The sequence below is a fragment of the Phaseolus vulgaris genome, chromosome 6 (genome assembly GCF_051622355.1).
Source record: "Phaseolus vulgaris cultivar YP4 chromosome 6, ASM5162235v1, whole genome shotgun sequence".
Taxonomy (NCBI): Eukaryota; Viridiplantae; Streptophyta; class Magnoliopsida; order Fabales; family Fabaceae; genus Phaseolus; species Phaseolus vulgaris.
In genome coordinates, this window is record NC_143503.1 from 37,283,137 (window position 1) to 37,298,886 (window position 15,750).

Genomic DNA, 15,750 nt, shown 5'->3' on the forward strand with positions numbered 1-15,750 from the left:
GTTTAAATATATAGAAGTTGTGTTTGGTTATAATGACTTTATTTAAATTAAGTCATTATCTTGTTTCATTGTTTTCGTGTGAGTAGAAATTAAATGAAAAATTTGTTATTGGATAACCATTTTAACACAAAACTAAAATGGAAAAAATTGTATTGTTTGAATTCAATTTTAATTAACATGATATTAAAGTTTAATTGGAGTTGTGCGACTGAAACTTTAGTACAAAACAAAATTAACTGAAGTTATACATCATTTCAGTTATTCTTCTTTTACACTAAAGTCATGCACAATCACACAATTTCAATTTTAGATAAATTGTTTTCATATATTTAAATAGAAGCTTGGTAATCTGAAATCAAGATAAATGTAAAAGTTAGAGTGTTTACCTTAATAAGGCAAATGAAGTGGTAAATTATTTAAAATACTATGTAACCATTTGATGAATAAATATATTAAGTAAAAAATTAATGCATTAAAAAATTATTTAATAAATTTTGTTAAAGAATTATGTAATTAAAAATATGTTTTAGTAACTTTCATCGGTTATAAAAGATAAATTAAAATTTAATTTAAAAAATTATAAACAATGTTAATAAAAGATTGTTATTTAAACAATTGTGTTACATTGTAAAATTATTTAGTAGGCAATTAATTTAAAAAAACAAATGTTTTGTTAGTTTAATAGGAAATAGAGGGTGCATGATATGTATGATATGAGAGATAAAGAAGAAGAAGGATGGCCTTATCTTCAAGCTCCTTCTTTTCAACTCTGAACACCACATCTTCACTACCCCATTTCCATGCCCCAAAGCTTTCTTCTTCTTCTTCTCACTTCCCAACAACCCCCACCACTACCCTTCTCCCTCAGTCTCACAAATGGAGAGCAAAGGTTTCATTTTTCACTTCCTTCTTGAAGAAAGGGAAAGATGCCAAGATTATCAAGGAAGAACTCCTTCAGGCCATTGCACTGCTTGATCGAGGGGCTGATGCCACTCTGCAAGACCAGCAAACGGTTGATCAGGTTTGTGTCTACTTATATATTATAAAATGCTCTAATTAATAAAACCGGGTTTATGAGGTGAAGTTTTTCCAGTTATATAATATGAAATGAAATGCTCTGATCCGTAGTTGATTGTGAACTCCAACACATCCGACAATGTATTTATGGATAATCTGATAATGTCTGTGAATAGCCTGATTACCGCCATCAAATACTCGTTAGAATAAACCTAAAATAACTCTCATAAGATATGAGAAATAGACTTCTCATACTAATGAGTGTATTCTTTTGGTTTGTTTAACTAGTAGTGCTGCTTACTTTGTCTATGGAACTCTACACAGTTCGTGAAACTCCAATTTTGATAAATAATGTTGTGGTTTTTTATGATTAGTTTTCTCTCAGGAGAATTGTGGCCAATTTTCCAACTTCACTTGCATTTTTATTCTTGATTCGGAGCAAATTTTGTCTGAATAGATTGCTAGCGAACTTGAGGAAGTTAGTCCAATAAAGGAACCCCTAAAGTCTAACCTATTGGATGGAAAGTGGGAGCTTATATACACTACATCGCAGTCAATCTTGCAAACCAAGGTAAACAATTTTTTCCCTAGCTTAAATTCATGTTTATGTTTATATTCAGGTGATAAATCATTCAAGCAAAATTAAACTAAACTTTGAACAATTTTAGAAAACACTTACCTCAACTTTAGATTAGTTTTTTAAAGCTGAATTGCCCCTAAATTAGACCTTTAAACTCGTGCATTAGACTATATATTTATGAGTGGTCCGTGTATGTCTAATATTTATGAGTGGTCTGTGTGAACTGATAAGTTCAACAAATTCCTGCTAAGATAGACTCTAAATGACTCTTATGTCATATTAAAGAATGAACTTTAATCCTAACTCAACCTTATAAAACGAGTTTATAAAGTGAGGTTTGCATTCATTTATATAATATGAAATGTCGTTATCTCTAGTAAACATGAGATCTCCAACAATAGTAGCTTGTGAAATTGACAAATATGGAAAATATGCTATAAAATAAGAAGTTTAATGAGAATAGTTCAAACACTTTGTAGTTCAAGCAAGTTGAAGAGTCTATAAGGAATTTGGAGTAGTCCAATGCAATTCACCGGATTTGTTGGCAATTCAGTTTAATTGAGTGGAACCACTTTTACATCTCAATTCAGTTCTGCAATAATTTAATTCAAATCATGCATATACCCACCCCTGTCTAAGATATGTTAGATACTATGCTGCAGCTAATGTTTGCAAGCATATTGCAGGTTGTTTCCTTCTTTTCTGTGTTCAAAAGTTATTTTTGGAGCAAAGAATCATGTTCATATTAATTGTTAAATCAAATTAAAAGAGAAAAGTATTATGAGTTGTGATCAATTTAACTATATAACGCTTGATTTGATATTTTAGGATAGAAATCTAACCAGAGTAATAATTTAAGAGAATAAAATTTTACCCTAGATATGATACAATCAACTCCTGTACTTTATATGCAATAAATGGAGTTTAAGAACCTTACTCTTTGATTTGGAGAGTTCATAATAATAGTATATCATAAATGTTTGGTATTGATTGAAGAAATGTACATTTAGTTGTAGAAAAAATATACAACCACCTGAAAATTTTAGAAAGATAGATTTTCTTGTTTTTGGTTTTAAATTCCCCCCACAATATGGAATTGTCTATTTAATACTGTTCAGTAGTTAAGATTATCTGTCTAATTGTTTTCTCTTTATCAGATATGATACAAACATATAATATTAACCATTATATACATGATTAAGCACCAAAGGTAGAATATTCAAAAATCTACCATTATAGCTCCACACCTACTCTAACGATGTTACTTAGGTCTCCCACTTTGTCTATAGTTAATATAAGATCAATATGTTGGAGATTACACATCGATTAAAGATAAGAACATTTCATAGTATATAAGTGAGTATAAACTTCATCTTATGAGTGGTTCAGTCATTTATTAGCCATCGCATTAGTATCAAAACTAGTTTCTGTATGTTTTAGTGTTCATAATGAAGGAAGTGCACAATACTGTTTCCTATGCTGTAATAGATTTTTTTTAAGAAAATCTCTACCTTGCCATCTACCAATTTTTGGCTGTTAACTTTTTCAAGAATGTGATAACAGAGACCAAAGTTATTGAGATCAGTTGCAAATTATCAAGCAATCAATGTGGATACCCTAAGGGCCCAAAATATGGAATCTTGGCCATTCTTCAACCAGGTAAAACTTGTGAAATTTGAGACAACTTTTCCCTATTAATGCATTCTCACTTTGACAATCTTGTGTAAACATAAAGTCAATATTGTGTAGGTAACAGCGGATTTAACACCTCTAAATCCAAAGAAAGTGGCTGTAAAATTTGATACTTTCAAAATTGGAGGCATTGTAAGTATTCAGTTCAGAGTCTCAATAGTTATCATTGAAATTCTATTTTGGCTAACATTAGATTTAAAGGAGTGAGTAAAGTTTTGCAAATTCTGCAAAGGTTTTTATGCAAAATTCCATTAATCTAATAAGTTCCAACAAATTCCATTAGAAGGTGTTTATGTGAGATGTTGGTTTTTGGATTTTTTTTCCGGTGTTTTCCTTCAGTTTTGTGTTTGTTTTGGACTTTCTGGTTTGAAGGCTTCTCTTGAGATTCTGAGTCTGTTGGGTGTTAGTTTAATCATGGGTTGAGGTTATTTGAATGTGTCATGTATGTTTCTTATGGTATGTATAAGGGTTGGATCATTTGATCCTTATTTATTTATTTATTCTTTCTTGTTGATAAAAAAAAAAATATTACTCACAGTTTTCTACCCCTTTAATTTTGACCTGATTAAGTACCCTAATGAATGAATGAGTGATATGTATGTATATTTCTGCCCTGTAGTAGAAATAATAGGTTCTGAGCATGATCTATTCCATCACAATGTACACATGCAGATACCTATTAAAGCACCTGGAAGAGCTCGTGGGGAACTGGAAATAACATATTTGGATGAAGAACTGCGGTGAGTTACCAGTTAGATTTCATGTAGAGAATATATTAGTTGGATTCATGTTTATTCTTTTTTTGGAGAAAGATTTTTGAACCCATTGGACGACCTTGCTTATCTTATTGTAGGAGATCTCATGTCAATTAAAGATTATGATGTTTCATAATATATAAGTGGGTGTAAACTTCACCTTATAAGCCGGTTTTATGAGATTGAGTTAGACTTAAAGTTCATTTCTTAATATGATATCAGAACCATTTCAAGTCTATCTCAACAATTGTTTGTTGGACTTATCAAGCCATCTGCTATAGAGTCATTATCGGATCATCCATAATATATAGTCTCACGCACAAGTTGGTAGTGTCGGCGTGAGGGTGTGTTGGATCTCATATCAACTAGAGATTAGGACATTTCATAGTATATAAGTGCGTGCAAACCTCACCTTATAAACCGGTATTATGAAATTAAGTTAGGCTTAATATCCACTTCTTAATACTTATCTCCATTGTAATTGTTTTCCTTGTCATCTGGTATAGATATCAAAAACTCATTGTCATAATGATGTAACAGGGTATCAAGAGGCGATAAAGGAAACTTGTTTGTATTGAAAATGGTGGATCCATCTTACAGAGTTCCTGTATGATGGCATTGTCAGCATTGCAGGGCAACACTTGTGTTCAAGCACTCTCTGTACAAAGAGATAAAAGCAAGTATGAAGATGATCTTAATCTCTAAATGAGTTCTACTCTTTTACCCTTTGAAATTTGTAATATTGTACTATGTGGGAAAATGTATGATTCAAAGTGGTTAACCATGTTTATGGATTTAACTCCTCCAAAAAAAGTTTCAAGTGAAAAGGTTGGTCACTAATTTGAATACATATATGAATTTATCTATATACTTTAAGTGTATCAGATCCAATATTTATTTAGTATAATGTGAGATGCTAACATTCAAATTTTCAGAAGAAAAAAAATGTTTGTGTTTAATATTTAATAGACATATCTTAAACAAGATTTTTTCTGAAGAGATGAGTAAAGATGTGATAAATAAATAGAAAACATAGCAAGAGGAAATAAATATATATTTAATATTTATATTTAACATTTAATAATCATATGCCAAACAAGATTTTCTCTGAAAACATAAGCAGATGTAATGATTAATATGAAGAAAAAAGACACAGAGAAAGAAGAAAGGATCATAATAACTCAATTATAATTTGATGGTAATCAACATGTTTTTGTTTGAACATAAAGAGAAAAGTTTTAAAAAGTTATAACATGATATTATAAATTAATTTTAATTAAATACTAAATTATAATATTATTATTTTAGAGATTTAATGTTATTATTTTATTTGTTAACTTAATTGATTATATAATATAATCAATTTTATTTGTTAACTTAATTGATTATAAATATAATCAATTATGATATGGTCATTTTTTTTCCTTCTTCCTACTAACAACTCTATACTGTAGATTATACACAATCAATATAAACTGAATTCAATTTTTACAAATTCTCCAAATGCATAGTAAAATCTATAATTTTATTTCCTCAAATAAATCAATATTTCTTTCGCACAACAAGAAATAATTCAGTATTTCTTTCTTATAATTTGATGCTCTTATTATTGTGCAAATATGTTCATAATTTGATGCTCTTATTATTGTGAAAAATATGTTCATTCAAACTAGTGTCACTCTCATTTTTCTATCCATCCCCACAAACAATACTCACAAAACCAAACACATTGTAAATTGATGATTTTTTTTCTTTCCAAAACCAAAGACATTGTAAAATTGATTTTTCTCTATTTTGAAAAGAAAGTTCCAAAACCAAACACATCTTATAAACTATTCAAATTATTATAATAATTACATTCTATATAATTGGGTATGATATTTATTAGAATTATGAAGTCTTTTATAGATATACACATATAATGTATTTAATTATTTTATTTAATTAATGTATTTATAAGTATACCCTCCCTCTTCGCATCGCATTGAATTGAATTGTTTGAACGGTCAGACAAATTTGAAATACCTAAAAGAAAAAGCGGGATAATTTTGGTTCCACCCTCTTCTTCCCCAATTTTTTAGCTTATAAGACAAACCCTCAAATCGCTCTTTCTCCAGAGAGATTCCGCATACCCAAAAGATTGACCAGATTCAGATTTTCATTCTCTTTGAATTTCTCACTCTGTAAGTTGTTTCTCAGTCCCCTTTCTGTTTCTATAAAAAGAAAAATGTTATTTTTTGAGTTTGATGTAATTCTAGTTCTATAAATTTGCATATGAATGAGTTCTTTCAATAGATTTACAAGATTTGGTATTAGTCTTCTGTCTGTAATTATGACATAACGTTAAAATCTCATCTGGGGTCCTCTCTATGTTGTGCATTGCTTCAGAAGTAGAATTTAGGTAATCTGTGCATATAATTCATATATAACCCGTGTTCAATTCTGTTCAAGAAAAATATTTTGGAACTAGTTCAGAGGGGTTGTTAGTTCCAAGAATGTAAATGATTGAACTGGATCTTGGAATTTTGTGAGATTAAAATAATTATGGGACTCTTTGTCTTTTTCAACTTTATTGTTTGTTTGGAAATGTGTTTTTGAATCTGTGCATTGAGAATCATCTGTTTTGATTTTGTTTGTCATCAGCAATGGAATCTCTCCCCGATGCCATTCTTCAATCCATCTTGTCACGTATAGCTAATGCTCGAGATGTGGCTTGTTGCAATTGTGTTTCTAAGCGATGGAGGGAATCTATGATTTACACCAAAACTCTTTACTTCCCTCGCAACGCGTTTGATAGCCCTACGGTCTTTATTGCGAGTCCGGAAAAGGTTGTGAAGAGAATGGTATCAACAGTTGTGCGACTAGAAGAGCTGATTGTATACAGCCCCTTCACCCCTTCTGGCCTTGCTTCATGGATATCACTAGCTGGTCCATCTCTTTCGAAGCTTGAGCTTCGAATGGACAACATTGCTGAAATTCCAACCTACCAGCAAAACCCTTCAAAATTGGACTGCCTTGCTGGTGCAAGGAGTTTGAAATGTCTCAAACTCTGGGGTGTCTTAATGATACGTATCCCGAAATGGGATGTTTTTCCAAATCTTAGGATCCTCGAAATAACTGGTACAAAATTGGAGGAACCTGCATTGAATGCGGTGCTTCAGTCATGTCCATATCTGAGAAGGTTGCTACTGCTTGGATGTGAAGGGGTTGGATCACTCTCAATTGAGCTTCCCTATTTGGAGCAATGTAAGCTGGATTTCTATGGTAGGGGGAACTGTTCACTTTCACTAACCTCTTCCAAAATTGAATCTCTTGAGGTACAAGGCTGTAGTTGGATTAGGGTTCCTGAAGCCCAGCATTTGAGGAATCTTTCAATATCCAATAGTGCAGGTAATTGAATTTTAAGTCATTCTTATACTTTCCTTTTACTGCCCTTTTTTGTTCCCAAGTAAACTATAATGTGTTGTGTTTTTGATTATCCTCTTTTCATGTTAATTGTTTCCAGGGAGAGTATACATGGTTGAATTTGGAAACCTTCCAGCTCTGGAGTACCTGTCTATGAGGGGGGTTCAATGGTGCTGGGATGCAATATGCAAGCTGCTGAAATTGGCTAGTGAGGTGAAACATCTTTTTATGAAGGTGGAATTCAGTGGGGACTTCGAGGCTCTTCAACCCTTTCCTGAGATTGATTTTGTTGATTTTTTTAACAGCCATACCCAGCTGCGCAAATTTGACATCCATGGAGCTATGTTTGCTGCACTTTGTCAGAGAAACAGTCTGAAACATGTAAATTTATAATATCGTTTTTCATATTATGAATCTGTTCTATGAAATCTTATCTAATGAATGTTCATCTGCAGGTGGATCCGGGATTTTCAATTCCATGCTTAGAGGAGGTTGTTATCACAGTGAGATCACCATTAAATGCTGAACAAAAAATGAGTACTCTTGAATCCATGTTGAAGTATGGCAAAAGTCTACGCAGCATGGTTATCAAGATTCTTCAGATGAAGAGCACTCATAGCAGTGCTGATGATTTTTTTGATGAGATTTGCCGTTTTAGATACATGAACCATAGGATAGTTCGAATAGAATAAAGATTAGATCATTATTTCTTCTTGATGCATTTTTAATACAGGAACATTGCGTGCTGGTTTCCAGTTTCAGACTAACTGCTGACTTGATGTCTCAATTTTTGAAGTGCTTATGGTTTTGATTGTCATTTGAAAATTGATAACCTTCCCAGTTTGGTTAGTAAATGGTTTACCACTTTTCCCATGATCACCAAAAGTACAAGATAATAATGCTACCATATTTGCCTCCAAGATAAGTTCAATTGAAATTTGATGCAATTCATTTGATGCTATGTTTATGGTTGATTGGTATGATACTGCACCATTAAAAGATATACATGTTTGTTATGATGATGATGATTAGATTCTTTATGATTTACAATTCAATAATAGTAGTAAATGTATTTAACCAATGATGCAGAATCTATGCACCACTCCAAATTTATGAGGAAAGAGACTTGTGGATCAAATCAATTACTAAGACTATCGCCATCAGGAGTACTTATCAAGTTCAAATTGTAGTATGGTTCAGATTCAAACCTTAATAATGTATTAAGTTATATAGAAGTTTGTATCAATGATCAATTTCTTAAACTGTTGATTGTGGTCAACCAATGCTTTAGAATGAAGTTACTTTTACTATTCCTTAAAAGTGTATAATTCCTTATTAAGGACCATGTGCCTTAAGCACACAAATCCAACTTTCTCTTACTCATCTTATAAACACTAAGCAACCCCATTGTGTATCAATACAAATTGTAGTTATACTTAAGACATAAAAACTAACTTGTATTTCTACGGTAGATTAGGTGAAAAGTCTTTCTGAATCATGCCAATTTGAAATTGCATTTTACTACTTTTCAAAATTTATCCTTTATTCTGGATTTAAAAATCTGTAATTCAAAAATATAGTTTGAAAATCAAAATCTCATTTCGAAAAAATAATTCAAAATGCAAAAAAAAAAAATATATTTTGAAAAAAAAATTCTAGAACACAAAATCTAGAAATACCGGGAAAATGGAAAGGAATTTTCAAAATTCATAAAAATATGTTCTAGAAATCCAAATCCATATATGTATTCCAGAAAAATGGATTTTGGAAGTATTTTTTTTTATTTGCACCCTCCTTTTATTTAAGGTCACTTTCGTTCTTTTACATGGATATTTTTTGTTATTTTATTGAAAAATGGGGATGCATTTTGAAATTGATATAGTGCATGGATAATGTTTTTGGTAAATTCTCCTACATCATATCAAAAATTTCAACTAGCATTCAATCTTCCATTAAAATGAAGAAAATATTCCTATGAAATGAAGAAAATATTCCTACAAAATGATGAAAATGATCTTAAATGAAAGTTGAGTGTTTATAATTTTTTTTTTCCAAAATCCTTTTTTCGGAACACATTTTTGAATTTCAAAAATTCTTTTTCAGAATGTATTTTCAGATTTTGCGTTCCAGATTTTTTTTTTCTAAAATGTAATTTTTGGATTTCCTTTTTCCGAACTACATTTTTTACTTTTAATTTTTTTTTTAATTCTAGATTTTTAAATCCGAAAAAGAGGGTCATTTTGGAAATTTAAAAGATAATAGGGTACATGTTAAAATTAATATGATGCAGCAAGAACTTGCCAATGTTTTTCACTTCTTTTTTTCCTAAATACACCACTTCAACTTTTTTGTGCCTGTTTCCTTTTTAAGTCCCTTTTCAACTCCCATTCTTTCCTATTTGCACCCTCTATACCATATATGCACCCCTTTCGAGTTTCTTTTTTCCACAAGTCATTCACCATTTGCTTTTGCTGCTGCCAAAAAAAATGTTTTGGGCATCAACGATCGTCGCAGTTAAACTTTCCCAGAGAAAGTAATTAATAAATTATAGTATTATTTTATATAAAATTTTCAACACTTTCTACAAAAGTAAAGTCAAAATAATCTTTCAATGATTTAGTTTTCTAACTAACAGCAATTTTCTTCTAACAATTTCATAAACACGTACAAATTATAAAGCATTCTTTTCAAGTTAAGAACCAAAAAGTTTACTTCAATTAAGGAATTCTCATCAATCAATAGTGCTTCCTACATTTGAAGTTCAAAGATTAAATGTGATTACAACAAACATGCTACAAATTAACTCAAACCAGACAAAGCAAATTTCTGTGGATAAGGAAATGGAAACAGTGCAAGAATTTCACTACTTGTGAAAGAACCAAAGCTCATAAAAATGTCATAGTTATAACAAAATCCTTGTTTAAAACAAAATAAAAAAGTGTAGCAGCATCTAAATAAGCTTTTTCTTGTGGAAGTATCTCTTCAAATGCAACAACTGCAAAACTGAAACTGCAATGCAGACACCTAAGGACAAAAAGCTAAACCACATCACTCTGGTGTTTGTTGCTTCACTCACGTTCCTCATCTCTGCTTCCCTGAGTAAATTTCCCAAAACACAAACAGAACAAATATCAAACATCACAAAAGTTCAAACTCTTGCAACAAATTTTGTTTTGCAGCAAATAAAAGTTACCTGCCCCTCAGAAACATCAAATTCTCGTGGATAGACTCCACTGATCCTTCTAGCTTTTTCAACTCCAGCTCTACTCCCTAATACCCATCAATGTTAAATCAGATATCTAAATATTTGACTAAAGTATTTCAACAAACTCTTATATAAAATATGAAATATTTTAATCTCTAGTCGATGTGACCGAGGTTACCAACTCGTGCGTGAGACTATATACTATGGATGTTTCGATAACATCCCGATAGAAGGTGGTCTGATAAGTCCAACAAACCATCGTTACAATAAACTTGAGAATGACTCTGATAACATATTAAGAAGTGAATTTTAAGTCTAACTAAATCTCAAAAAACTGACTTATAAAGTGAGTTTTGCACTAGTTATAAAGTATGAAATATCTTAATCTCTGGTCGGATTTTTAATAAAAAGGAAATACTAAATTACAAAGTGTAGAAGTCAAAAAAGTTGTAGATGAAATTATGGAGTATAGAAAATATGAATGAAATGTTTACCTGAATCTTCTCTCTTTTAGCAACTGAATCCCAATCCTTGGCTGCAATTCCAGTTTTCCAATCAAGGTCCACAACAACATCTCCACCTCGTTCATTACGAGCCACCCAGAAGCATGCAAGGTACAGTCCACTCTCTCGAGATGTAAAAGCGAAATTACCCACCTTTATGCCATCCATATGATGAAGCTCGTTTCCATATGGTGATGAAACCTGAACAAAACACATTACTATGCCAAATATCCTTCAACCAAGGCTAAATAACCCCTATAATTCATCTTGTAATAAAAACATAAATGAGACTCGAACACTCCTCTTAAATGACGTGTTCATGTTAGATACACGTATCGAACGACGTTCATACAATACTTGTAGAACATCGATGAAGTGTTGAATTCAAAAAATATTCGTTGGATTAAATACATTAATTTTTTAAAAACTCAAATTTATTGTATAAAATTTTATTATAATTATAAAAATAAGGAACAAATCCTTTTGAACCAACCATAAAAAACATTTGTCTGTTCCAAACAAAAACTGAAAAATACTTGTACACATAAATCTTTATTGTCAATTTACCTAATTTATAATTATATAGTATATATAGATCCATGTACTCGTGTGCATATCGTATTAGTGTAAGTGTATGTGTTACTATACCCTACATTTTAAAGATTATACGTATCTCCGTGTGTATGTCATATTAGTGTAAGTGTATGTGTTATTATGCCCTACATTTTAAAGATTATGAGTATCTCTGTGTGTATGTCGTGTAGTGTATGTGTTACTATGAGATATATGCAGAAAATGAGTATCTACATAATTTCTGTAAGGGTAATCTTAAATGAACCTAATTGACGATACATGCACACTATCTACACTCATTTAACACACTTATTTTTTCTCAATCTCTTTCTTGTCATATATATTACTCATAAAATCCATATTTTTCCTTTTTTTCCCCTATCTCTTCCCCTTATGATGTAAACAAGGTGTTCATGAATCATCACATTTCTTATTTGAAACCGTCACACAGTTGAGATCACGATCTTACGCATACGTTACACAGTTATTTATTTAGCAGACATCAAAAGAAAAGAAACGAGCAATGCAGATACGATATAAAATCATGCATGAAGAGAACTGAATTTGGAGAGCGACCCATGAAATAAAGAGGAAAAGGGTGTCCGAAAAATGTTACCTTGGCGGAAATGGTGGCGTTGGGGGAATCAACGTAGGCACTGGTGACGACAGAGTAATGGACCACAACGACGATGTTGCTGTGGATTTCTTCGGAAACGCACTTGGTGCCGGAGGGTGGTATCGTTAGCCATAATGCACGAGAGGTCGAGAAGAAGAAGAAGAGAAGTGGCAGAAACATTGACATGATAATATCTATGTGTTATGTTCTTCACATTTAACACAGTTTAATCAATTGTTTGTGATGAGAATGTGAAAGCAGTGTGTGTGTGATGGATCTGATTTTGATTTGAGGAGCAAAGTTTCTTGTGATGTGACCAACAACGTAGTAACATCTGTAACTGCCTTGTCTCCTCTGGTTTCTGTTTTTTCTCCCACCTATCTTCTTTTTTTAGCTATTCTCTCATCATCGTTTATCATTCTTTCTTTGCTTTTTTCCATTATGTCTCTTTCCTTCGTTAAAATAGAAACATTAAAATAACATACTGCCAATTCCTGTTAATGGAGTTTATCATAACAAAGTCAAATTTAGGAAACAAAATTATTTATACTAAGAGTTCTTAAAATTATATTAATTAATTAGCATTAATTAGTTTTATTTTTACTTATATTTGAGTTTTAAAATGATGTGTTAGACAACTTGTCCCAAATTATAAGTTAGTAGATAGTTAGAGAAAAAAATATAAGTTTCATAATCAATTTAATAGAGATGACAACATGGATCGGTCCGATTCGCTCCATATTATCTTGTTCCACACTGATTTATAAAATGAAAGTCGAGTTGACCGGTTTTGATATTGGTTCATCTCACTGTGATTCATGTGTTTGCAAATCAATTCACATAAAAAAAATTATTAAAAAAATATTAATATTAGACCATCTTTGCATATCAATATATGAATTTTGAAGTGCATTATTTTAGGGTAAGGATCCAAAAAGTCAAAAATCAATCCATACTTATAAATCATAAGACATCAAAATTTCAAAGCAATGGTCCCACCCTCCCACTATCATTCATATTTTTTATTCCTCATCTTAGTAGATCTCCAAACCTTTTCTCACTACTTGGAAAGGAAGGAACAAACTCAACGGTTACATTGCAAGTCCTTTTCACGTAACATTTTTTTATCACTATGAAATGTTGCAAAGAATTACTCAATTTTTTTAATTGCTAAATTTAACTAAAATTCTTATTTTTTGCTGAGTCCAATCTCGTATATATGCATAATCATCTACCGATGTTAATATTTAACGACATTAATACTGAATTTGCGCCAATCAAAAGATCTCAAATAATTGATTTTTATCATAAAACTAAGTCAATTATAACACTTGATACAAGATGAAGTGAAAAACACTTTTTTTGTATATAATAGATAACACATAAGAAAAAAAAGACATTCACACAAAGAGTACATTTATTCTTGATTACACTTAATGTTCTATATTAAGATCATTAATACTTTGTGTGTATATAGGATGAAAAAGAGATTTTAAGTCGCTTTCACCCTAATAATTTCAAAAGATAATTTTATCATCATAAAAAAAAATTATTTAGTTTTTTCTCTTCTTATTTTCCATTGGTAAAAATTACTACAGTGAAGCTAATCTAATGTGGGTTTGGAACCACATATCCATGTGGAAAATTCTGGCCCTAAAAGTTGAAACTTTTATATTCCCCCACCCACTTTCTTCTTGCACTAAACACACTCACACAGTTGGATCTGCTTCTTCCATCAGTCAGAAAAATGGAAGCTTTACTTTCCCAATTCAGCTTCCTCTCAGATGAGGCCCTTCAAGACAAGAACTTCGACCCTTCCACGATTGAAGATCTGATGAAGCTGTTCGAGATTGAATCCTACAAGGCATGGGCAGCTGCTGAACTTGAGCAAGAGAGAGAGGTGGAGGAAGCAGAAGCTGGCATGCAAGAAGCTGAGGAGTATCTTGACTCGGTCATGGAGAGTGCCATGGATGAGTTCAGACGCTTTGAACAAGAGCTAGAGAGCATGGCAAAACATGAAATGGAAGCTCTGGTTCAAACTGCTGAGAGAGCCAGAAAAATGGGAAACTTGATGGAAAAGGGTGCCTCTGTTGCTTCCAAGAAGTACATTGAGGCTGCACTCAATTCAGCTTCTGCTTCCATGAAATCAGCTTGGAAAGGTCTCTCTTCTGGAAAAGTTCATCCTTCTTAATACCCTTTTCCTCATTCTATGTGTATTCTGTTCAGGTTAAACCTGCCAATAAATATACTTCAAATCCCTATACTCTTTGTTTATTATTTGCACTTTTTAGTTACATTGCTGCTTTGGAAAAGTTGAAACTTGTTTAGATCAGAATTGTGCCAATTTAGATGCTGAGGAACATTCAGCCAAAAGTGTGAACTATAAAAACATATGCACTATGTTTGGAGATTCCAAAATTGACTAAAAATTAAAACATCTATCTGTATATGAAACAATATACAAGTAAATCTGTGATTTGAGTGCATCTATCTGTGTATGAAACAATACAAGGCTTATGTATGATTCAAGCAGCTTAATTAATGTTCAACATTGTTAGTATTGATCAATTTACATCTTTCTTGAGAGTGGTATATTGCTTCTCTGATCTCAATTCCTGGACTAATTTAGAGGACAAATATTTCCAATTTCCTCACTTCTTTGGGGAGTTTCCTGCAGATTAAATTGCTGTTTTCCCCCGTGAATCTTCCAGATTTAAATGGTCTTCTTAAGATGTGAAGATGAATCTTTTCTGTTTTCAGATTTTACAAATGTGTAGCAGCATAGCCTTACCCCACTTCAACCTATCTCAGTGAAATCTTGAGTTCAAACGACATCATTTACAGTTTTTCTGCTTCCATTTGGCTAAGAACTTACTAGTTACAAGCTCTTTACCACATCATTTTGAAAATCTTTATTAAAAATACTACAATCCATGTATATAACTAAGTCAAAACAAACCTCATGGTTGTTTCTGTAAGATTAAGTTAAAGTTAGTATCTAAGCCATATAAACTTTAGTATCTAAGCCATATAAAATCTATAATATTTTATGAAACAATTTTATAAGATTAATTTCACTTCAACTTAGTTATCCCTTTAGAATCCTGTTCTCAGTGGCATCACAAGGAGGGATGTGAAATTGTTAGTGGCATATAGAGCCATTGAGAGTCTCTTCAGTCTTCACCCTAGATTGCCACAATCAAGAAAATGTGTATTCAGCTGATGATTAATATTTTATTATTCTGCATATGCTTCTGAGTTCTGACAATGAAGATTTGAGTTCCTTTGCATGATGCACCTGACCTTGATTGACACAATTTATAAGAACATTCCCGTCCAAATTCTTATTTCAAGAATTCATGTTATATAAGTGGTCACCTGAGTCGGTTTGATGAGGTTGAGTT

General features: G+C 31.7%; 4 protein-coding genes across 6 annotated transcripts; 3 read left to right on the plus strand and 1 right to left on the minus strand.

Moving 5' to 3' along the window:
• The first annotated feature begins 674 nt into the window (after positions 1–674).
• Positions 675–4,910, plus strand: LOC137832871 (putative plastid-lipid-associated protein 4, chloroplastic). 2 transcript variants are annotated; one of them, XM_068641247.2, is made up of 6 exons: positions 675–1,021; positions 1,475–1,588; positions 3,161–3,256; positions 3,347–3,421; positions 3,962–4,029; positions 4,585–4,910. In XM_068641247.2, exons 1-6 carry the CDS (start codon positions 737–739, stop codon positions 4,655–4,657), a joined length of 711 nt encoding a protein of 236 aa, XP_068497348.1. In that variant the 5' UTR covers positions 675–736; the 3' UTR covers positions 4,658–4,910. The 2 variants fall into 2 exon arrangements, with proteins under 2 accessions (XP_068497348.1, XP_090159684.1); XM_090303558.1 differs by lacking the exon at positions 3,347–3,421 and having other exon boundaries at positions 699–1,021.
• A 1,117-nt stretch (positions 4,911–6,027) lies between these two features.
• On the plus strand, positions 6,028–8,728 carry LOC137832872 (F-box protein At1g10780). Of its 2 annotated transcripts, XR_016521573.1 has the most exons (5): positions 6,028–6,227; positions 6,688–7,434; positions 7,550–7,662; positions 7,755–7,830; positions 7,905–8,728. XR_016521573.1 is itself a non-coding variant. In XM_068641248.1 (4 exons), the coding sequence occupies exons 2-4, from the start codon at positions 6,690–6,692 to the stop codon at positions 8,139–8,141; spliced, it is 1,263 nt and encodes a 420-aa protein (XP_068497349.1). In that variant the 5' UTR covers positions 6,028–6,227; positions 6,688–6,689; the 3' UTR covers positions 8,142–8,728. The 2 variants fall into 2 exon arrangements, 1 of the variants encoding a protein (XP_068497349.1); XM_068641248.1 differs by having other exon boundaries at positions 7,550–7,830.
• Positions 8,729–10,140: 1,412 nt separating this feature from the next.
• On the minus strand, positions 10,141–12,736 carry LOC137833601 (transmembrane emp24 domain-containing protein p24delta3). The gene is made up of 4 exons (XM_068641940.2): positions 12,347–12,736; positions 11,149–11,358; positions 10,643–10,719; positions 10,141–10,544 (listed from the first exon to the last, which is right to left on the minus strand). Exons 1-4 carry the CDS (start codon positions 12,530–12,532, stop codon positions 10,400–10,402), a joined length of 618 nt encoding a protein of 205 aa, XP_068498041.1. The 5' UTR covers positions 12,533–12,736; the 3' UTR covers positions 10,141–10,399.
• Positions 12,737–13,947: 1,211 nt separating this feature from the next.
• On the plus strand, positions 13,948–14,620 carry LOC137832868 (uncharacterized). The gene has a single exon (XM_068641239.1). It carries the CDS (start codon positions 14,094–14,096, stop codon positions 14,535–14,537), a length of 444 nt encoding a protein of 147 aa, XP_068497340.1. The 5' UTR covers positions 13,948–14,093; the 3' UTR covers positions 14,538–14,620.
• The last annotated feature ends 1,130 nt before the right edge of the window (positions 14,621–15,750 follow it).

What these genes read in the sequence shown, in the direction of transcription:
- LOC137832872 (XM_068641248.1), top strand. Translation starts at nt 6,690, where the DNA reads ATGGAATCTCTCCCCGATGCCATTCTTCAATCCATCTTGTCACGTATA. An exon ending in TTCAATATCCAATAGTGCAG is followed by an intron (nt 7,435 to 7,549) that starts GTAATTGAATTT and finishes AATTGTTTCCAG; the next exon opens with GGAGAGTATACATGGTTGAA. An exon ending in AGAGAAACAGTCTGAAACAT is followed by an intron (nt 7,831 to 7,904) that starts GTAAATTTATAA and finishes GTTCATCTGCAG; the next exon opens with GTGGATCCGGGATTTTCAAT.
- LOC137832868 (XM_068641239.1), top strand. Translation starts at nt 14,094, where the DNA reads ATGGAAGCTTTACTTTCCCAATTCAGCTTCCTCTCAGATGAGGCCCTT.
- LOC137832871 (XM_068641247.2), top strand. Translation starts at nt 737, where the DNA reads ATGGCCTTATCTTCAAGCTCCTTCTTTTCAACTCTGAACACCACATCT. An exon ending in AGTCAATCTTGCAAACCAAG is followed by an intron (nt 1,589 to 3,160) that starts GTAAACAATTTT and finishes ATGTGATAACAG; the next exon opens with AGACCAAAGTTATTGAGATC. An exon ending in TATTTGGATGAAGAACTGCG is followed by an intron (nt 4,030 to 4,584) that starts GTGAGTTACCAG and finishes ATGATGTAACAG; the next exon opens with GGTATCAAGAGGCGATAAAG.
- LOC137833601 (XM_068641940.2), bottom strand. Translation starts at nt 12,532, where the DNA reads ATGTCAATGTTTCTGCCACTTCTCTTCTTCTTCTTCTCGACCTCTCGT. An exon ending in CTAAAAGAGAGAAGATTCAG is followed by an intron (nt 10,720 to 11,148) that starts GTAAACATTTCA and finishes GATGGGTATTAG; the next exon opens with GGAGTAGAGCTGGAGTTGAA. An exon ending in TTGATGTTTCTGAGGGGCAG is followed by an intron (nt 10,545 to 10,642) that starts GTAACTTTTATT and finishes AAATTTACTCAG; the next exon opens with GGAAGCAGAGATGAGGAACG.